The sequence below is a fragment of the Aspergillus stella-maris genome (assembly GCF_047715825.1).
Source record: "Aspergillus stella-maris strain CBS 113639 unplaced genomic scaffold BDV14scaffold_37, whole genome shotgun sequence".
NCBI classification, from domain to species: Eukaryota; Fungi; Ascomycota; class Eurotiomycetes; order Eurotiales; family Aspergillaceae; genus Aspergillus; species Aspergillus stella-maris.
The window spans coordinates 135,101-157,276 of record NW_027396831.1 but is presented as its reverse complement, the minus strand read 5'-3'; the positions used below and the strand labels follow the sequence as shown (position 1 = coordinate 157,276).

The following is a 22,176-nucleotide window of genomic DNA, read 5'->3' as shown; positions in this document are numbered from 1 at the left end:
TCTTCATCTATTATCTCATAGCTGCCACTAGCAGGTGAGATATAATGTGAGTGGTCCCCAATCAAAACAGACTGTGCGCAGCTATCGGCCCAGTGTCCTCGTCTGGCAGCCACTGACCTCAATGGTTGGCAGACAATTCCAGTCCGCATGAACCCTCTCGATACAGTGTCCGCATTGTGCTAGGAGGCACCCTGGCAATGGAGGAGTCGTCCCCTCTTCTCAACTCCGGAGCGGTGCGGTCACCTTTAGTGGACGTCAGCAATAGAATCAACAACTGCCAAACACCAACTACACAACGAGTAGCGATGAGGGACGAAAACATGTTGAGCTCACCGGAGCCAATGTCAATTGTCAATAGCCCACTGTCACCGAGGAATAATGTGGACAAAAACTGCCTTTCCCCGGTAGTCGACTCTCGGACTGGCTCGAAGCGGAACTCCGCCGTGTCCGCAGCCTCCATCATCTCGAACAAGGGGAAGCGGAAAACACACGTTGGACCGTGGCAGCTGGGCAGGACTCTTGGAAGCGGGGCCACTGGTCGTGTGAGGCTTGCAAAGCATGCTGTGACAGGCCAAACGGCGGCAATCAAGATCGTTTCTAAGAAGTGCGCCGCAATCTCGCAGAGTGATAGCATTGCTGCCATGGACAAAAATGCTGAGAACTTTATTGGGTCGGGGGCTAGGCAGATGCCATCTGGGATCGAACGCGAAGTTGTGATCATGAAGCTTATTGAGCACCCAAACCTCATCAGTCTATTCGACGTATGGGAGAATCGAGGGGAACTGTGAGTAGTGAGGCAAGCTCTACACCTGCACAAAGCTGACAGTTGTAGTTATCTTGTTCTGGAATACGTTGAAGGTGGTGAACTGTTCGACTACGTCTCCAACCATGGCCCTCTCCCAGAAGAAGAGGCCATTCGAATCTTCCGCCAGATCATAGCAGGCCTTGGATACTGTCATCGCTTCAATATTTGCCACCGAGACCTGAAACCAGAGAACATCCTGCTGGACGGCGCACACAATGTGAAGCTGGCAGACTTTGGCATGGCTGCGCTTCAGCCTGCAGGCCACTGGCTCAACACATCCTGTGGAAGCCCGCACTATGCGGCACCAGAAATCATCTATGGCCGAAAGTATAGGGGTGATAAAGCGGACATCTGGAGCTGTGGAATCATTCTATATGCTCTTTTGACCGGCTTTCTTCCTTTCGATGGAGGTGATCTCCACACTACCCTGCAACTTGTTCGAAAAGGGGATTACATGATCCCGCCGAATATCAGCGACGAAGCAGCAGACCTCGTTCAACGAATTCTCCAGAAGAAACCAGATGAACGCATCAGTATGAGGGATATGTGGAAGCACCCACTACTTAAGAAATACGAGAAATTTCACCAAGCCATATGCGATCATCAGCTCGGCCCTCCTCCACCTATGTCGCCTCAGGACTGCGGACCGCCTGTTGTAAGACAGGACATTGATGTTGATTTGCTGAGAAACCTTCAAACATTATGGCATGATGTCAAACCTGAGCAGCTTATAGAGAAGCTACTAAGTCTCGAGTAAGTCCAATACATCTTCATGACGGTAGCATATAGAATTGTTTTGACAGACTTTAGACCTACCCAGGAGCGACTGTTCTATCATGCTTTGGTCAAGTTCAGGAATGAGCAATTGGAGAACTATCAAGGACAAGCTCTCCGGTACTCAGCGAGTGACTACCACCACATTTCACGGGGCCAGGTCCGACTATCTAAGCACCTCAGGACTCGTTCGCGAGGCTCGCAGAAAGGATCACTAAAGCAATCGCAAACCCCTGTTGTGAAAGAGACAGGCAAACGCAAGCCCTCTGCGGAAGAGCCAAAGTCATCGACTACAGCTAAAAGTTACGACCCATTCCGGTCGCCATATAATAAATTACCAGAAAAGTCGCCAGAGTTTGCGCGTATTAAAATCCATCGAGATCCTTCGGACGAAGTCTCCCAGCAGGCCCACGTGGATGTTGACTCCTCAAACCCTTTTCTAGATGACGGAGATGAGATCGAATGTCAGGAAAGTCCACCGTTTACGTTGGTACAGAAGAAGAGAAAAGTCAGCTCTATCAAGTCCTTCCAGTCAAAGACCTCTCTTACCGGGTCCCGTCGGCCTCGGAATCCCGCATCTACTCCCAGATCTGTTAGCTACAGGCGGAACATCCGGTTCCAGCACGAACGGAATCGCTCCCAAAGCTCGATGTCTGTCCAGGGTAAGCGAGCGCCCACTAGGCGGCAAGCGAGTGAGGTGAGCCTCATCTCGAGATACGATGATGATCCTTTCTCAGACCCGCACGGTAGCCCTATGTTACCGGCCCAGCCGGCGGTCGTCCGTGGTGCCGGAGTAAATGTCAAGCAGAGTGTACAGCGCAGAGTTCATCATTCTGACTTCATTTGGAAAGACGACGCACGCAAAGTCTCTCATGAGCTCAGCCAAATTTGCGAAGAAGCTTTCAATGGAAGCTCGCTCTCCACTGGCTGTACGGATACCACTGGCACCGGATCAGTGACCCCAGCTACCTCAGTGTCAATCGCTAGCCCTGGGCTCTCTAGGAGTCAAATGGACGGTAGCAGTTCAACAGTCTGCATGACGCCTGACACACAAAGGGACACACCGAAGATAACAAAACCTAGTAAAGCGCTTGAAGAAACTCGCCGGAGGCTCATCGAGCACTCGACCAAGGTTGGCTCTAAGGACCTTCCTGGTTATCTTGCTACTGTCATTAACCATCTTGACCGCTTAATCGAACAGGAGAAGGCCCGAGAACATGGGAAACGCTTATCCAAGGACGAGCCTCAAAGTTCAATGAGCGACCTCTTCAAATCTTCGTTGGAACCAACCCAGCTTTCAATAATATCCGAAGAGCTGAATGTCGCGCCCAAAAGGGCGAATAGCCAGAGTCCCGAAAAGAAACAAAGACAAGTTTCAGGATCAACTGCTGCCAGTAGCCAGAGAAGTGAGGTGAGCCGTGGGAAGCGCTCAATCCGCATGGTGCCTCAGAGTTCCATTCAGTCCATGGGGCAGGCTTGCTCACTAACAGTCAATAAAACACGCCCTGCAATCGCAGACAGGAAACTGCAACCCGAAAATGAGATGACCCAGGTCACTCCTACGAGAGCCGCCTCGCTCGCCAGAAGGTGCCGCAGCCCTAGAGTGCTGGATCCCATTGACGAGATACCAGGATCGCCGCGACGCAGTGCCATTCGGAACTTGGAACATAAGAAGTGGTCTTGGTTCAGGAAATCCCAGACTATTGAAGCAGATGCTGCAAGAGCACAAAGGGTAGCAAAGCCTTTGCATCCAAGCTCAGCAACCGTCATTGTTCATGAAGTTCATCCTGGAAACGGAGGGCCGACGATCCCAGGCAGTCCGTCTAAGGCTCAAAGACCATCTCCAGACAATCAACGGAGCTCTTTCTGGAGATTCATGAAAAGAAAGACCATAAAAAGCATGAGTAAGTCGAAGTCTCTGGCTCTCTATTTCTTATGTTGCTGACGCGATTATCTTCCCCCCTAGGCTCCGAACCAGCAGCCACAGCCACAGTGGTTGAGCATGCTAACCCGTTCAGCGATGAAGAACAGCAAGAATCCTCTGCCGAACATACGCAAACAAGCCTACCCAGAACCGACACTAAGCCCCGAAATACCTCGAAGCCCTCGGGCAAGGCAAAGACGCGAACAAATAACTGGCTCGCGCGCGTTTTCAACATCAAGCCCGCTGTGCGGATCGTAGCCCTCAATACATCCAAGATCAAAGGCCGAAAGGAAGTCTACAAGATGCTGCGAGAGTGGAAAGAATACGGCATCGAGGACATTCAACTCGATAAAGCAAACAGTATCATCTACGGCTGTGTCGGGGAATCAAATTGTATGTCTCTCCTATGCTCACTAGCCCTACCTTTCTCCACTTCACTACGCAACTTACTAACATACGCATTAATGATTAGTCCTTCATCTTCGCCCCGTCGAATTCTCCGCAGACTTCTACACTGTGATTGAAGACGGCCGGCAAGCAAACCTTAGCCTCGTCCGATTCAAACAGGAGCGCGGCGCCGCATCCTCGTTTCATAAGGTCGTCGATACCCTAACAATGGTAATGGTACAGCGCAGTCTCCTCGTCGAGGATCCGGAGCGCGCAAGGAAGATGATTCGCGTTTTGGACGCTTTCCCAGCAGCGTGAAGTATCCCACTATAGAAGAAGATAGCTTTGATTTGGGCGGTCATTGGGGTTGCTGCTTGGTAGTTTGACCAGACTGTTCGTGTTTTGACGGTTGATCTCGATCTTGATTTTTTGAGCCTTGTATCATTGGTTTGCTCCATTGAGCGCTTTGTTACTACTTACTTGCCCGCATAGATATAAACCTTCCACTTCCCAATAGTACCCGCTGCCTGTCCACATGGTCTAGCATACTCTCTTACCTAACTATTGCATTGCCATTGCCTTGATCTGCTGGCGTTACTCAATCAGTGTATAATAGCTAATCTACTGGATCTGGTGGGAGTTGTTCTTTCTGTTTTCTTGTCGCTTTGGAAGTAGAAATGTGGTCTGCGCTGTTACTTGATATACTCCTTACGACAAAGTAACTTTGAGAGCCTCGTCGACTCTTAGACACTTCTTCTACCCTACCATTATTGGGAACTCTACGCCTGAACCATCAGAAGCTCGTGATAGTCAAATTCTACATCCAATCTACCGTTCCATGAACCCCGGGCAACAAACACAGTCGAAACCAACGTTAACGCATTGCCCGTCTCACAGAGTAACATGATGAAGCCCAACCTTGTCCAAAAGACCGACGTTCAGCCATGCCTCGTCTGTAGCGTCCGAAACACGTCTGCCCACTGCCACCTGTTAACCTACAGACCAGCACGCAGCAAGATACTCCCAACCCCTCTCCCCTGCGTTGAGCCTGGTATCCCATCACGGCATCTAGACACCAAGCCAATCCCTGTCCTTATTCCGCTCACATGAATTCATCATCAGAAGTTCCCAGCGTCATGTCCACGCTGTCTCGACGGCCGGGGATTTTCATCATCAGAGTATAGGTAGCATGAGAGGAGGCACAAGTCAGGACAGAGATCTCTGCTCTCTCTCCTCTCTCCGTTGCAGTCTCAGAACCAGAATCGGGATCGTGCGTGCTTCCGCATCCAGGACGATAGAGACCCCGCAAGCGCAGTCAACGATGCAACTCGTCTTGTCTTATGACATACCATCTGCTGGGCCGGTAAATGCACCTGGTCCAATTGAGACTGGCTTCTCGCTCTTCCTCTCAAATGCGCTTGAGTCCGGACGAGTTGGAGTTGGAGTTGGAGTTCGATTTCACCGCGGCCTCGTCTCGTCTCGTCTCGTTTCGCTTCGCTTCGATATACAGTTCCTCGTTCCTCCTACTCTATCCGCCTGATCCCCGTTGCTCTCGGCGTCATTCAAGCGGGATACGGCGTCGACCGTCGACCACCAGCTCTTTTCTTTCCTAGACACGGAGGTGATCGAGGAGTCTGCAATGGAGGCTGAGGGCTCTAGTAATGTTGCGGTCCGATCAATGAGATCTCGGGGAGTATGCGGCGGTGACGCTGGTGCTAAGATGACGGGCGTTCATCTCGATAGACCTATTCTGGAAGGTTGTGCTTGTTAGTAGGAGGAAGGAAGGAGATCGGGTGGAACTCTAAGGGTTGGAGGCGAAGGGTCGATGGTAAGAAGTACCTAGATGTCTGTCTTGGATTCCGATGCGAGGAGCTCAATGATGGGGGTGTTCCCCAGGATGAAGAGCGGGTTTACCACTGCCATTGTCTGCAGATAGTGAGAGAGCTGGAGGAGAAGAGTTGCACTGGAACGAGACTTGGGTATCGGGTCAGTTTAGGTTTAGCGCGCGCCCAAAGTATGGAAGGGCCCGAACTCTACAGATCACGGTACTTCGGACACCATCGAGTAGATGCAGTAACTTGTAGGAGTAAATAGGGTTATTAGAATTCAGTAATAACTAAAATATGATCAGACAGCCTCCCAGGGTAAAAGTGTAGGTGTAAATGACATGGTTCAGAACGGGCAAGAACAACAGAGGAAGCCTCCCTTTTTCGCAAAATGACAGTGTTAAAGAGCCACCCGAATAATGGACGAGGTATAAACAACAAGAACGCAGGGAGAAAACAAAACGCAGAGACTGAAGCCACCAGAAATGTGCTGTAGTGCAAGAATAATGCCACGCAAAACAAAAGTCCTTCCTGACCGAAGACTAAAAGCAGAATTCCACACCGGTCTTCGCTTATGATTAACAGACGCAAAATACCGCCCTCTTGATGCATGTCTTTCCGGTTTCATCGTATCATGCATACGACCAAGTGAAAGCCGGTTGAAGACGACAGGAACAAGGTCCTCAACAGGTTGCCCCGAAATAGTTTCTAGATATCGTAAGTCTTTCCTCCAACACCCCATAGCACTAATCCGCACGATTTAACTTGATTTTTCTTTTTTTTTCTTATCATCAGGATCGATGTCCGCGGAGACGTAACACGGCGTCCACATAGAACAGTTGCGTTGTCCTGATTAGTGATATCGCGCCCATCAGGTACTCGCCAAAGTCGGGTGGAGCCGATGATTGACGTTTCGTCCTCTCGCTCAATCCCGTGGTCGTAGATTGTGCCAGCACAATGCTTTCTGATACCGCAACAGCTTCATACATCCCCGGAAAACATGAAACGCGATGTGTTTCCGCTCCATCGGCCGAAGGCGATAGATCCACGGTGCAAGGAACGCGAGAATTTCGGGCGCTCCCGATAGGTGTATTCGCCTAATTGTTCCAGATCTGGTTCGTGTTTTTCTCTCTTTTTCTGCTTTTTTTTTTGTGTTTTGCATTCGTTTTCGGATCCCCGATATCCGCTCCCCACAGTCGAAACTCTGACAGAGAGTATCAAAACGGCTAGGTCTAGACTGGAGCGAGCGCATGGCCAGCACACGAACCGCACCAAGCTCCACAATTCTGATACTATCGCCCCGCCACTTCCCTCGCACCACTTCTGATCACTCAGGAAAACCGAAGGTAACTGTTGATACGGGCGACTACTGGCCTAATCCACGGCGATCTAGTGCATTGAGCATATCGCTGTCGGTGCTAGAGCGGCCCGGGTTTTCACCAGCCCCAGGGTTGAGCATATCGCGCACATTCAGTCCATTGCGAGGTGCGGAGCCCGGAGTGGAAGTGGGAGGAGGAGTGGCAGCACTCTGAGGGTGCATCGCAGGGTAGGGTGAGCTGTGGGGAGAAGAAGAATGGCGGCCATCGTATGAGTAAGCGGTCTGAGGTGAAGGACGCCGGTCAAGAGGAGCTGCAGGGAAATAGGGAGCGCCTCGTGGAGGGTACGGAGCGGAAGAGACCGGGGTCACAGGAGCAAGATTGGTGGGATCGGGGTAATCGTAGCCAGAACCGGAACCTCGGCGGGGTCTCTGCTAGAAGGTCTATATTAGCAACCAGAATACATTCATGCAGATGGACTTCGACATACGTGATCTTGAGGCACGGGTGCAAGGGGAGGTGGAGCACTGCCGTATCCATGAGGGTACATTCCCTGAGGTGGTGGCAGTGTCGTCTCTTGCCCGTTTTGGGGTTGTTGCTGAGGAGGCAATGGCTGACCATGGGCACCGTAGAGCACGACTGGCTCACCCCCAGGACGTCCTTGGGCATTTCTCAATTGCGGATAGGCGGCGTGAGCAGGAACGAAGGCCTGGGAGTGAGACGAGACCGGGATGAATGTACACAGCTGGTTGAAGCGAATGCAGTTGCTGCAACGTCCTTCTGGGTTGCTTTCAAAGCCAGAGCATCGAATCTAACAATTTCAAAACCGTTAGCAAAGGTGGTCCATCACGAACGAAGGGATTTTGAATGCGCCCATACCTTGCGCTTTCGGCAGTAGCGACAAGCAATGGCAGTTCTCTGCCGTGGCGCAGCTTGATAGACGACGTGCGGTTGGCCATGCGGAGGAGGAGGCGGCGGAGGTTGTTGACCATAGGCGTCTACAGGTGGACGGTAGTGGCCGCCTGGAGGAGGACCACCGCCTGGAGGGGGTGGAGGGGGCAATTGGTAATGGTGGGCTTGTTGGGCGTGCATGGGGTGGACAGCAGCCATATTGGGAGGAGGAGGGTACTGCGACTGCGGAGGATACTGCGATTGAGGAGGGTATTGCGTTGGCGGGGGAGGATACTGGTGCTCTGCGTGGGGAGGAGGATAGCTAGCCGGAGGATACTGCTGAAGAAAGGAGAAGATTAGCAATAGTCAGGTTGAAAGACAAGCTCAGCAAAGAATGTTGATGTAGCGAGGGAACTGGGCATGGGCGGGTAGTATAGAGCCGCAGCGACGAAAGGGGATAAACATACAGAAGGTACAGGAGGATACTGAGAAGTTGGAGGGTAGTGAGCAGGGCTCTCGCCGGGTTGACTAGTCCACTGAGGCGGCGGATACTGACCCTGGCGACTAGGGTCGTTGTAGTCGTTGGGATTGTGATTGTTGGACATTGGAGAAGGAGAGCGAGCGAGACAGCTTAAGAAACGGGGAGGAGCGACTGGGGATTAAAAGAAAAGAACGATGCAGGATGATGTATGAGCGTCGGGACTCCCGTCGTTGGCGTCTTTTTGGGCGGAAAGCACAGGGCAGGGGCAATCACCGCTAAGGGCGTGGGCGTATCGTACCGTACGGGCGTATGTAACGGTGTAAGGTGCCGTAAGGGCCACTGAAGGAGCGAATGGAGGTGAGTCAGATGAATAATAACACTGCTAATAAGGCTCCAGGATGCGCAGTTCAAGTTCAAAGAAGAGGCCAAATCACAGTGCGAGTCCGTCGGGTGATGTGCAGGGCTAGCATAGCCTCGTGGTCACCTGAAAGAGGAAACGCTGGCGGATGGCTTATCCCAGAGGGGCAAGATGCGGCCGACAAGGATGGCAAAGAAGGTGGATGGAAGGATTGAGACTTCTTGGAAGGTGAGGCTTGACAGGGGTGGGAGAGAGTGTTTGGAAGAGGCGGTGGGGAGAGGCGGAGATGGCAGGGAGAAAAGGAGAGCAAAGGAGAGAACTTGGGAACTGGACAACTTGACAGTGCGAAAAGTCAACAAGAAAAAGAAACGAGTCTCGGGCTTCTGCTGATGACGTTTGAGCCCGAGGCAGGACTTTTGAAGTGTCAAAGAGCAAGAGGGGAAGAAGATAATAATAATAATAATAATAATAATGATCAGAAATTAATAAAAGGCAGCAACCTACCTGAGAGAAAGGCTGGCAGTAGCGCAATGCAAAATGTCAGTATAGGTCGAGCACAGATCACAATCAAGGCTCTAGTTGATTCCTGCAGGGGCAGCGAAAGGACAAACGGGATCGTTTGAAGGAGAGGAAGGGGAGAAGAGGGAGAATCGAGGAAAACAAGAAAACAGCAGGAGATGCGAGTGTTCTACTATTTTGTTCTACCAGAAATTTCTTTTGTTCAGCACTCCATCTCAAAGTCTGGGACGCCGACTCGCCGGTCCGTCCGGGAAGCAGTGTTTGGGACGATGGGTCTGGATAGGCCATAGTGGCATAGCGCGATGACTGAGCGTCCAGGATGATTCACCGCAACGGGAGCAACCTTCAAAGATCTCAAGCAGAGGGATCCCATTCCCAAACCTGAGGTGTAAAAAGTGTAAACGCGGGTGGGACCGCGGTATTGCCAAACGACTAGACTAGACGACCCATAGACATGGACGAGGATTCCCAAGCCGACGCTAAGGCAGCGGTGGCTCCATATCAGCTGAAGCCTGAATAAAAAATGACGGTCTGTTCCCAAACGGACGCCGGGACGGGTAAAGGCGCCGTGACGGAACTCTCCACTCCTATTATAGTGCCGTTTGGTGCTCTTGGGCCTCTGAGCCTGATTGCTGCTTTACAGGTAGGTAATATTACTGTTATTATTACCATTCTTGCTTACTTACTACGAGTGCATCCCGTTAGTAGAATAACACAAGGCTCTTTTTGCATCGACCATCGCTCAGAAGGGAAGCCCGTGCAGTACCTACCTATCTACTCCTAGTCTCCTTCTCTGGCCGTTCTCTTCACACTCGCGCGGGAGGCTCCACCCGCTAGATAGCCGCATCCTGCCCCCCTGATTGGACCATTCCCACTGCGCTCGAGTCTTCAAAGCCGTTAGCTCTGCTTCCTTCCCGGCCCTTGCGCTTGCAGAACACAATCCTCCCGCTTAACAACTGCCCTTGCGACTGGGGTGTTGCCATCCCAGCACAGCCTCATCTCCATGTCGCGCCATACTACCGCAATTGTCTGATGCTCACTTTGGGGGTTGGCGCTAGCAATGAGACTATGAGTCCGTCTTGCACCCTACGCTTCTTAGGTCGTTCCTGCGAGTTCCTTCTCATCAGCGGGCGAGTGCGAACCATGGTTGACCTTTCTACTAGTGTTCCGCCTTTTACCTCACCGCAATAACCGCCTCTTTGACTCCTTTTAATTATCCCTGTCTTTCGTCTAGCCCTAGGCGGAGTCGCCGACCCCAGAAATGCTAGGGGAAGATTTCGGTCTTCATTTCGGCGAGTTAAGCTCTTCGGGGACTCAAGGAGAGAATTGCCCCAGCGTCGCGAGGCCCTGATCTTCCCGGCCTTTGCAGAAACTCTAATCTAATCAACCAACCATTCCCGATTCAAGCCCTTGTATACAAACGAGGAATGCCAGAAACCCTTGCGGAAATTCGAAGCGAGCCGCCGTTCGCTCGAGCCTTGAAGTTGATTGTACTTTCCGTGTTCACTTCCCGGTGTTGCACCTACCTTGCTTGTCGATGCAAGGACACCTTCAGGGAGGAGTCGCCCGAGAGTCCATCTACTTGTCGGTGTTGCGAAGCAAACATAAGCCTTATCATGTTAAAAAGATGTCGCTGAATCACAGGGCCAGCGTCACTTTCTCGCGGCATTTACACTTTTTTGTGGCCATTCTACATGCGACTGCGACCCGCTCAGATGCTCTTTAGAAGATTTTCTTACTGGCAGCGGCGATAAAGGGTCACTATGAGATTCTACGGAATGCAGATGCCCCGCGGATTGAGATCAAGGTGACCACTAACGCCACCTACTACCGCCGGTTACTGTGCCTCTGCACACTTTGACATGGTGCTTTCCTGGCTTGAGCTCAATATACTTTGGTTGAGCATATCCAGTACCTTGGTAGCCTGATGCAGACGACGCAAAACCATTGGTATCGACCGACTGGACCCAGGACAGGAGAAAGGACCGCTCCGAACCAGAATCACTGAGCACCGGTAATTTACTGGAACGGAAATCGGACTGAACCCGTCTGGAGCCACGCACTGGACCGCTGCCACTCAACCAGAATATTGCGCAGTGCCTTCTGTCACGATAAGGTTTCCATGGAATGCGTCAGAGACTAGAGTGCATTTGATTGCGAGACGGATATACAACGAAATCGAGGACCTAAATTTTGTTGGGGGTACTGTGAGTCTGTGACTGACTCTTGAATCGACCAGCAAACCACTAATGACCGATCAAAATTCGAGAAGGTCATGCTCATTTATTGTTTTGAGTTCCTCCAATGGTTGTTCCATGGATCTGGTGAGCACAGGCTGGGGCGAAAGACACCCAAAATACCGGAACTGGAAGGTGAGTCCCGTCTGGCCAAACTCTCGATTTCCGCTACCCCCTCGGTGGCAAGTCAGAACAATTCTCTTAGTAAACTTGCCCCTCAGCCGACGATTTTTTTGCGTGCTTCGAGGCCCCAGCAGTCAGTAGAGTTGAGAAGGCGGTGCCTCGGTATCGGCTGTATAGTAGATGGGTGTCGCACAACCTCAAGCGAATGATGGATTACGCAATCCCATTGGTTCCCAATAATTTCAGAGAGTGTCCAATGGGGTAGCCCAGCAGATGAAGATAGACGGCAGGCGAGTCAATCAGAGCATGAAACGAGCAAGTTTTCTGGCAGAGGCGGGGGGGTAGGGAGGGGCAGAGGGGTCCAGGGCTCCATTTCTCGCAGCGGCAGCGTCCCAGTGCTACAGTCCTGGGAACGGGTGACGGGAACGTTACAACCTTCGCGGGCGACTTACGTAGTGCCACTGCAAAGTAAGTTGCATTAGCGCGACTCGGCCAGTTCGAAAATTTTCTCGGCTCAGCAGTCTCCAGCTGAAAGAAGCATCGCGGAACGGTGTAGGGTCCGGCCCTGCCAATCAGACGGCCAAACCACGTTGTGATCAAGATGGTGGTCCCGGTTGCGGGGACTGTCTGGTGACATGCGTCCTTCCATGTTCCACCACCTCGCGTTCGAGCCTGGAATGCCTGGGATCCTTGCTGTTATTATAGTACAATCTGTGTTTTGTAATAATGATAATTATCCATCGCTGTCAGCAAGCGGGCTACCTTCACTGCCCTGGCCCTCAGGCAACCAAACCCACGACACTACCAACACCAACAGGGTCTGACCACCCCCATCAGGCGGACGATCCGCAAACGAAGGATTCAGTATCAGACTTGGTTTTCTCGCAAGCATGATGACGACAATAAACTAGTATCACTCTTAGCGAGGCATCGGCCTCCACTGCTGCCAGCATAGCCCGTGACCTGGATCGTGTGACTCGGCCAGAAATAATTTCCCCAGACGGAGTTGGCCATTGAAACAAGTACGCGTGCGGAACTCCATTCCACCCGCCTGCACTGCACTTGCTGTGGGGGTCGCACATCATGGTGCGACCGAAGAGGAAGAATGACCTCGTCTGAAACAGACAAGCGATAAGTGTGCCGCCCGCGACTCCTGGAAATGCAGGTGCCTCATTCCAGAGTGGCAGCCTGTCAGGGCGTTGGGCAACCACACCGCGATTCGATCAATCCCCGCTAGTGAAATTAATTGTCGCCTTCCCATGCCTCGACGGCCCGCACCGTCTCCCGCCAATCTAATGCATGAAGTCTATCCGCCGTGTTCTCGGTCAACATCCATGCTAGTCCTGTCGGGCTGAGCCTTGAACTGCCCTCTACACGGTGTGTTTTGGCCGTCTATTGGATTGTTCTCCCTGTCGGCGGCGGGCGAATCATGCTTGACAATCGCCTACCACCATCTCCCCCCCCCTTGCTCTTGCCCGCTATTGAGGCAATTTTGCATCGTAATCCTTGCCGCAAGCAAGGTGGTTTGCTGCGCATGCTCTTCTGCCCATGTTGTGGAAAACTGCAGAGGCAGTCCCGGCGCGAGACAATCCTGGGAAAGCCCAGGTGCAAACACTACTGCATGCGGTCAAACTCGGTGTGCAAGGCTCCCGCTCGCATATGTATTTTATTGATGCTGCCAGCAAACCCGGCCATTCACACATGGCAAGTTCCACAGAGTCCACCATCGCTTGATCACACTCCTTTCCATTCCTACTAATGATCCTGACCGTCGAATGCCCGAGCCTTTGTTGTCAATGCTTTGTGATCGTCGACGTAATGCACCTTATTTTCTTACTTTTTCTTTCAATACGGTACCAAACCAGACCGAAACGGCGCAGCAATACAGTAATACGCCCGCGGTAAGATACGGCGACCGGTTTCGCAGGCGCTCAATTTCCACAATTGAATTTATGGCGAGATACATTTTTTTCCCATTCCTTTTGCCACGTTTTTCGATCCCAATCGGCTCGGTGCATTGCCGTCCGCATCTTTCCGCTGTGGCCCAGAGCCCACAGGCCACCATCACCTGCTTTGCGTCTTCCTCAGCTGTGCTCGTCCCGGTCCTTCGTCTCCGGAACCTCCCCCACTCGTCCCCACTGCCTCAGCCAACGTCTTCACCGCTGCCATCGCTCTGCTCGCTCTGCTCTTCTGTGCGAGATCCTGCGGTGACCGCGCTTCCAGTAGTCTGAGCAAACTCAACTGCGTTAAGGCCTCCAGGCTTTCATATCTACCCTCCTCCCTAATTGCCCTATTCACACTAGTCACCGAGCCGTCCTGCATAGCCCCGTATAGAAATGCATGCGCTTGGACGAGAACCAAGCAGCGGGCTGTGAGCCAGGATTCCTGGTCTTAGGATTATTGGGTCTGAGCCTGATTGTGCTGACACTTGGAGTCTGACCGGCATTTTTGTCAGCGAGCGCCGAGGCGGTATGACGAGAGGACGACAGGCTAGTTCGCCCACTACTGCCGAACTAGCGAGCTAGTCGTCCGCCTAGTGTGCGGCTGCCCCGGCGGCGCAGGGAAAAGGGAAGCATCCTGCCTGTGATCATCGATCAACCCGCATATGTCTTCGGTCATGTGATGCCCTCGCAGCCTATGAGCGCCCCCAATCCCCCAGGCTATCTTTTACTTTATCTCCTCCTGGACCGCTGTTGGTCCGCTGGCGCGTCGGTGGTGGGTGACAGAGCGGCAAGCCTAAGGATTTGGTTGGTGGACTGTCACTGAGACAGCAGGGAACTGCCACCTAGCACACTCTAAGGCTACAGTAGGGCAGGCCCGAACTTGTCTGTGCTCGGCCTCGTCGGGAACAAGTCACAAAGACGTGTCCGCTTGCCCTGCAAATGCGCAGTAGTCTGTTCAAAAGAACTGGAAAGAGTGACGTGGCGAGGCGATGGGGAAAAAAAAGGAGCACACCCTGCACACAGGCAACAGCGCGGGCAAACTATCTTGTCAACGCTGCCATCTGAGCTTCCTGAGTTTCAAGAGTCACCACTGACACTTGATGAAATACGCAGGAAGATAGCTAGCTGGCTTCGTCTAGCTGGCGTCAAAATATCCCGCTGGCTCGAGGAGAAATTCACCTTCAATATTACTCCGCCTCTGGCCGCCTTACGCACTATTCAGTATTATTGCATCGTGATCTGCTGCTTCTCTGCCTACGTCAAGCGTCGGGTCACACAGGGGCCGCCGTAACGCCTAGTCTGTCATATATTTCCATCGCGTGATGCTTTCCCATCGTCCAGGTTCAAAGGGAAGAATCTTCCTGCCTCCTGCCTCCTGACGCGACGCCAGCCTGACCCTGTTCGCTTTGAGACATAGCTTCGGTTTTCGACGGGGGTCATCTCCGGTGCCCAGCAGCGATCATCTCACTAATTACAACCACCAAACGACGGCCCGCCAGAGAAAAAGAAAGAAGAGGAAAAAGAAAAACCACTTTTAATACTTACTCCCGAGCCCTGGCCCACAGTGATAGACGATCTATCTGCGGCGCCGAAATTTCTCCAGAATCGAGATCGACCGGTCACCAGTCAGTCATCATTGAGATCTGCTACGGTTGGCTACGTAACAGCGAACCTCATCTTCAAGCCCGACAGACAAGCCGCGGAAGACGGTTGTCAATAATGATTCGATGGACCATAATTGACATGTTTACTCTTCTGTACACTGTCTCAGGCTTCTTCATTCTGATTGACCAGCGATGATCGCTCGGATTAGAGTTACGTGTAAACAACGCACAGCGGAGGCCACCCCCTTTCTCTCCCCCATCCAGTATCGCAATCTCGATGAATATACAAGGTATCACACCTGGCGCTTGTCTTCCGTCCGTCCAGCTCCATCTCATTTCCCCCCCGCTTCCTGGTCCGATCTACCCGCGTCAGTGCGCTGTGCGCACGCTATCATGCCATGCCATGCGATAGCCATGCCTATCTCATCCCTCAAAGCCACGATGCTCATCCAAATTTGAGAGCAATATCGAGATGCATCACCCCCAATCGCATTTTCGAGGCTCAGTCGCTATCCACTTTCCCGCGGATACATCACATCACATCGCGGAGCAAGTGGAGTTGGAACATTGTTCTAGAAGTCCCACAACCCCTTCTTCGCCCAGTGCCCGGTGAGGTGGCTGGCTAACGCACAAAACTAAACTCTGTCGCCCATCGTATGGCAACCCATCTTTGGACTGGCGTTGACCGGCCACTCCTGACTCCTGATAAGTCATAAAAACAGCGATCCAACTCAAAGCTGAATACGCAGCCCATCGCGTCAGTCGTCACGCTCCGTCGGAACCTTGATCATCGGATCGAAATCTGGTAACGGATATTGTGATTATCGGGACTATTGATCTTTGGCAGATTGTCAGATCTGCCTTGCCCTTGTGCCCTCAGCTCAGCCCTTCAGGAACCGTGAACCCCACAAGTTATCTGGACTTCGTACTAGATTTGATCCGATTATCGATCGTTCACGGTGACTGCGAACTAGAGGCTCAGTAAAGGTGCGCAAACCAGATCTTATTCGAATCACCCTTACTTCTATCACACTTTCACACATTCAAGCTCGTATCTACGGTGTACAGTGTAGCCCTCTGCCCAATCCCTTACTCCGAGCTGGACGCTGGAGTCAGTCCCCAAGCACCTCCCACCGCTCCCCCAGCCTGCGCTGCGTGCTCTGCTGCGTTGTCCAACGGCACAGAGCCATGTCATTGCAGGTTCCACTTTCCACCAGTGAGGTCTGGCTCTAAGCTGCCGGCGGATGTACTTGCATGCACTGCTGCCCGCATTTATTCTGGTTGGCTATAGGGTATAATAAGTGAGGTTTCGTATGTTTGTCTGGCGCAATGAGCTTGCTTGCTTGATATTATATGATATGATAACCATGGCCCCAGGTGTATTGTGTCTAGCATGTCGCCATAACTATACTGAGACTAAGCCAAGTCCGCAACGTCATCAAGGCCATGACTACTAGTCAATCACACAGTAACTAGCAAGTAATTCAAAGACCCAGTTCAAGACCACTGCCAAAAATATCCTAGCATCCTCTAGGTAGTGTTCTAGGGCATCAAAATATGACAGAACCCACAACCAGACATCGAGCACTCGTTCCTTCCTATCAAGACAGTACCAGGTACCATCACATGCATCGCTCTTTCCCTATTCATACTAGAAGGCATCGTACCTCGAAGGAGTAGGCAAGAGCACCCCCAGCCCAGTCGCGCCTTCCTTACGAGTGCAGTGGTGAAGGCCACATCTTGGGAAGGAGCAGCCAGACTCGCTCCTTCCTTGCGAGAGTGATAATATACGGAGTAACTTGGGAAGGAGCAATCGACCTCAGGGCCCGGCTACCTCGTTGCTTCCTTCTCCTTTTATATCCTGCCATGTCAGTAGGTAAGTGGTAAGTATTTAGAATTAGATACTTATCGTATCTTAGGAACAACCCAGTACCTACTATAGTACCTTTCTAGCTGCGTGATGAAGAGTGGGTAGTACAGTCTTTGATGTTTCTCTTCTTTCCTTCCTTCCTAATATGGAGTCTTATCACCTAGGCGCTTTACTTGGTATAGAAACCCATCAATGCCCGAATCAACCCCTCGTCGAGGAGCCGGATAGTCGATGTCCTCGGTAGCATAGAGTATTTGATGGAGGATAAGGTATCTGGCCGCGGACGAGAGCTTTAGGACCTGCTACACTTGGTTAAATCGCGAATGGGATTAACTTAGACGGAAACATATTTAGTCATAGACACCGTTTGTTTCCTGCATCTCTGATGTCTGGGATTGAGGTAGGTCACATGCTCGAGTACCTCGGACTCTCTACTCTTGATCAGGAAAGGGGAGGGAACTGCGTATGTCTCGATGCTTGCAGATCCATAGGCCTTGGTTTAACTTAACTGAGTTGATGGGCAGGTGGTTGATGGACACCGCGTTCTTATTAGTTTACATGACCTAGGAGGGTTGGAGATGGTTGACGGACGAGGAAGGCGTTGACTATTAGTATGTAGAATGAAACCAGACATTAAATCTGGCTGATGAGTCAAAGTACCCCAAAGATGAAATCAATACCAAGGAATGTACAATCACTGCCTTTGGTGTTTTGCTAGTTTCGTGGTCTTTGACGATAGAGCCCGAAGACTCGTCAAGAGCTGTGCTTCGGTGAGTGATGCTGCCGGGGTAGAAGTTCTATGGCGCCGGTATTTACAGCTCGATAGGCGTTTTATGGAAGTACATGACAAGTAAACTGAGATTTGTTGAGAAGAAACGCTTACAGCTACTGGCAAGCCCTGCACAGTACTACCGAGTACCGAATATCCGAGGGACTAGGAAGTTGAGCAACGCTGCGCGTAAATTGCTGGAAATGTGAATAAGTTGATAGGACTAGCCAAATGCTCGTCGACTTCGTTCAGCTATACTTCATCTTCGTGGACGTGCTATAGCTCATAGTGTTTGTCCCTGGAAGACACCAGCCCCATGTCCGATCTCGGGTACTAAGAACAACTAGAAAATCATATCGTCATATTATTTCCACAGAATTTCTGACGATACTAGTGTCAAGGGTATAACGCTAACAAGAGCAAGATCATAGTAATGTCAGAGCAGAGATAATCCATCCTAGGTCTTGTGATGTGATGGGCAGAGCAAAAATCCCTTGCATGAGGTTGGCCTTGCATAGTGCTGAAGGATTTCTTTGAATTGGTGCTTGGGCACTGATGCAGTGGGCTAGAGGATACGGAGGAATAAGCGGGATGTGCGGTGGAGATGCGACGGTGAGGACAATTCCTGGCATCCGTGCAGATTTTCTGCATGTTTGACAGCCTGGGGGAGGTGCAGGCGGCCGCAAATCCTTGCATGCACGTCTACAATAGTCTTGTCAAGGCTGGGGTGTCTAGGGCCTATGGGTTGCAAGTTCTGAGCTGTGACGGTCAGTGTATTGAGGTCTCGACACAGAAGCCACCAGTCACCACGGACGAGAAATAGCGGTAAAGGATCCAGATGCCGAGGACTAAAAGTCCGTGGCTTGGTGGTGAACAAGTCAAGTCCTGCTGCTCAAACTCAGCACTTCAAAAAGTGAGAAACCTTGCATGCAGGTTCTTCAATGCTCAGCTGGCAGCTGCAAGGCTGCAAATCTATGATACGCGATAATGCCCGCGTCACAGCTTCATTAATTAGAAACGAATAAATTCAGAGAGTCAACACATCCCAAAGCGAAGATAGATGAATACAAAACGGGAATGATAGATACATCGATAGTTCTAAGCTTAGATTGCGCAAAATCACAAGCCTCGAGCGCGCTGCGAGTCATGATGAATTGCCAGCCGAAAAGCCCAACGCTGTTATCACGGTCTCAATCATCTTCCGAAGATTCGGACGTGAGATTCCCGTGGCCGGCTGGGTCGGGCATGACCACGCTGTTTAGATACGTGACCTATGTAAGACAATCCTGGTTAGCTGGTTTCTCTATCACAAAGTCCATGCATCGACTAAAGTACTCCTGACACCCCGCCCGCTTCATGATAAAGTGTGACAATAGTTTCGTTCGCGCTGCGGCCACAGCAGCAAAAAGCTGGGAAAGGAAAGGAGAACGGGCGCTAGAACTCTAAGGGACATCGGCCAGGCACCCTTTACTAAGATTCATTGGACGCGCAAGGCCAACAGATGGTAAAGGCAAAAGTCCTCTGCATGTCAAAGAAAATTGATGGCTTACAAATGGTTCCATGATGCCAATGAGAGCGGCGATTTTCTCCTGGGCATCAGGACCGAGAAGATCTGCGTCGGGAACTCGCTTGCCAATGGTATAACTGCGTAGGCGAAGCAGCTGGATGTTTTCGTTGTCGTGATTATATCCCTGTGAAAAGGAGACGAGTCAGTTCCTGAAATTTGGAGAATCAAATCAAAAGACAACGTGATCGCGGATAGGAGGGAAGGAAATGCTGAACCATGGATTTAGAAGAGACGGCGTACGCGCCTTTCCGAACTGGGTAGAAACTTGGGAATTGCAAAAGCACGCCGCATAGGGCCCAAGACCAACGAGAAGAGGTGCACGCTGAGTCCTGACCAGCCAGTGGCCAGGCTCGGGGCTCTAGGTGGAAATGGGTGCCAAACACGGCCCGCGAGGGTCGCCCATCCGCCCTGCGCTCGAGGGAGGTGACTCGTTGCAACACCAACACAACCAATGTATGCATCGACGGACATGTCCCTCTGCACAACACAACCGTTGCGGGAGTTTTTTGCGCCTCAAATTTGAGATGATGCATGATGTTCTCGTGATCCTTGTGTAATGGACTCAGCCCAGAGAAAGGACAATGGCCGTTGGGGGTAGGCTTGAAAGCTGCCAAGATAGCTCCTGAAGCATCATCACCATCTTGATTTTCGAGGACTGACACCAAGTCAACCACGTCTAAGGGCTATCCATTCTTCACATATAGAGCATGGTATGACAATATCGCGACAAGAGCCAGGTGTATCCTTGTGCCTCGCCAAACAGACGCGCCCGAAAGACGTGACGGCATCCGCAGAGTTGAAACTTCATCACCTGCTGATTACAATTCGAGACATGGCCATCTGGCATCGTAGTAATGCGATAAACGAAAGGTTTTGGTCGTCCGTCCATATTGATAAGGCGGCAGTACGTGATGAAAGTAGGCTCTTACCTTTGGCTTTGTTTTAAGCGCACTCTCGCTATTGTGGCTGACGAAAGCCTTGACAGCTTTCTGCTCATCATCCGGTATCCCACCGAAAAAATCGCGTCGCATTCCTTCCTCCCTGAGAACGGCCTTCAAGCCTTGCGAGTTTCCATCGACGTCTTCTCGAAGAAGTGCCAGCTTTTCAGCTTCCGGGTTCCAGAGTCCAGAGCCTAAAACGCAAGAAGTTGTTAGAACGTGTTAGAGATAAGAGGCATGAAATTGGAGAGAAATCCGCTGAGCTGCACCCCGGAAATGATTACTCCTGCCCCTGAAAGCGCGAGTTAGGGTAGGAACGCGTCCCCTGAATACATGTCGCCGACAAAGACGGAGCGGCCAAGGACGTTACGTTGAACGACCTATGAGGAATGGGTACAGCTCGCCGAGATCGACCACATGATGAAGGGAATAATATCATGCGCTACCGTCACCGGAAATGATAGAGGTTGATTGTACTCGACTCACCGACGAAGCTGGCTCCTGGTTGACAGTGGACATAATACGCAGCGTATGGACCTTTCTTGCCGGTGCGGGACCTGTTCATTACTTCAGCTGGTTTCCACGTCGTTGGCTCAAGCATCTACCCACCAGGCAGCTGAGAAATGTGTCTACTCCGTGAGATAGTATGTCAGTCAAGGGCTCGATCACATTGAGTAGGCAAAGTGCCTCTAGTGATATGGACATGACCTACCTTATACGGTGTCGGGTTCTTGCTGAATCTGATATCTCTATGTATGCGAAAGACCTGTGATAGAATAAGTCAGTTGACGCCTGTCCTGTTCTTCACTCAAGGCAACTTACCAGATCTTTCGCTGGGAGTTCAGGAATTGTGCTATCTTTCTCGGTGATTTTCTCGGTGAGAGCCTCAACAAAGGTCTCCCAGTCCTTCTTCGAGGTGCGATAGTCTGGATCGTGTGCTGCAACCCGGACCATGTCAGCATTGGATCGTCGATCGCGAAGCCAGGAAAGAAAACGAAGAGGAATACCTTTGAGCCATTGTCTTTCATTGTTCTTGGCCAAGTCCTCCAAGAAGAGCAGGGTATTGGGATGAAGAGTATCATCCTCATACGGGATGTCTCCGGCGTCTCTGGCCTTGGGTCTCGCAATGAAGACCTCTTTCCCTGGTCCAAGACCAGTCTTGACTCCTTCCCTCCATAGCTCTTTCTGCTCTGAAGACTCCGAGGGCTCCGATTTGCGACTACGTTTCTTCGCAAAATCCTTTGCGGCCTGTTTGACCGCCTCTTTCCCGGCCGTGGTAGACTCTTCTGGCTGCCAGAAATCCGAGTCGGTCTCCGACGAGTCTACTTCGTCGACTTCGGATTCGTATTCCTCCTTTGGCTTCCTGGAGCGCTTTGCCTTGGGCTTGGGCTTTTGGGCACTGTCTTGTTGGAAATACTTGCTTTTCTTGGTGGTGGACTTCACTGATTTGTCAGGGGCGCCTGAATCGTACTTTTGTTTCTTTAGCGCCACTCCAGCGACTCTGGCGGAGGTGCGTCTCTTGAGCGTCAAATCTGGAGCAGCTGCCGCTGCGGGAGCGGCCCGAGTCGATCGAGGAGGCATAGCAGCAGTTTAGTTTAAGCTATAGGCTGTAGAAAGTATGAGAAGCTATGCCTGCAGAAGTGTTTGCCACCGAAAAAATAAGTCCACCGGGGGAGACGACAAGGGGATAAAGTAGAGCCTTATAAAGAGATCTGTAACTGCTCTCTAGGGCGCCGGCTAGTAAACGCCGATTGAGTTCGGGCGGTTCGAGCGTTGACGAAGACCAAGAGGCTGGTAACTTCTGGGGCGGGTTTCGCGTGGAAGGGTGCTGGATCCCGAGCTAT

General features: G+C 51.5%; 3 protein-coding genes across 3 annotated transcripts; 1 reads left to right on the top strand and 2 right to left on the bottom strand.

Annotated features, from left to right (window-relative positions):
* Positions 1 to 197: 197 nt before the first annotated feature.
* Positions 198 to 4,218, top strand: BDV14DRAFT_209631 (serine/threonine-protein kinase; the record flags this gene model as incomplete). Its single annotated transcript, XM_073775694.1, has 5 exons — positions 198 to 784; positions 833 to 1,558; positions 1,616 to 3,493; positions 3,652 to 3,896; positions 3,976 to 4,218. The coding sequence occupies 5 exons, from the start codon at positions 198 to 200 to the stop codon at positions 4,206 to 4,208; spliced, it is 3,669 nt and encodes a 1,222-aa protein (XP_073626873.1). The 3' UTR covers positions 4,209 to 4,218.
* A 2,552-nt stretch (positions 4,219 to 6,770) lies between these two features.
* Positions 6,771 to 8,641, bottom strand: BDV14DRAFT_81488 (uncharacterized protein). Its single transcript, XM_073777588.1, has 4 exons — positions 8,391 to 8,641; positions 7,912 to 8,259; positions 7,523 to 7,843; positions 6,771 to 7,463 (listed from the first exon to the last, which is right to left on the bottom strand). The coding sequence occupies exons 1-4, from the start codon at positions 8,526 to 8,528 to the stop codon at positions 7,083 to 7,085; spliced, it is 1,188 nt and encodes a 395-aa protein (XP_073626872.1). The 5' UTR covers positions 8,529 to 8,641; the 3' UTR covers positions 6,771 to 7,082.
* A 10,128-nt stretch (positions 8,642 to 18,769) lies between these two features.
* On the bottom strand, positions 18,770 to 22,121 carry BDV14DRAFT_175764 (DUF2461 domain-containing protein). The gene is made up of 8 exons (XM_073769134.1): positions 21,340 to 22,121; positions 21,155 to 21,270; positions 21,045 to 21,098; positions 20,942 to 20,961; positions 20,819 to 20,889; positions 20,324 to 20,526; positions 19,378 to 19,518; positions 18,770 to 19,098 (listed from the first exon to the last, which is right to left on the bottom strand). Exons 1-8 carry the CDS (start codon positions 21,911 to 21,913, stop codon positions 19,018 to 19,020), a joined length of 1,260 nt encoding a protein of 419 aa, XP_073626871.1. The 5' UTR covers positions 21,914 to 22,121; the 3' UTR covers positions 18,770 to 19,017.
* Between the last annotated feature and the right edge of the window lie 55 nt (positions 22,122 to 22,176).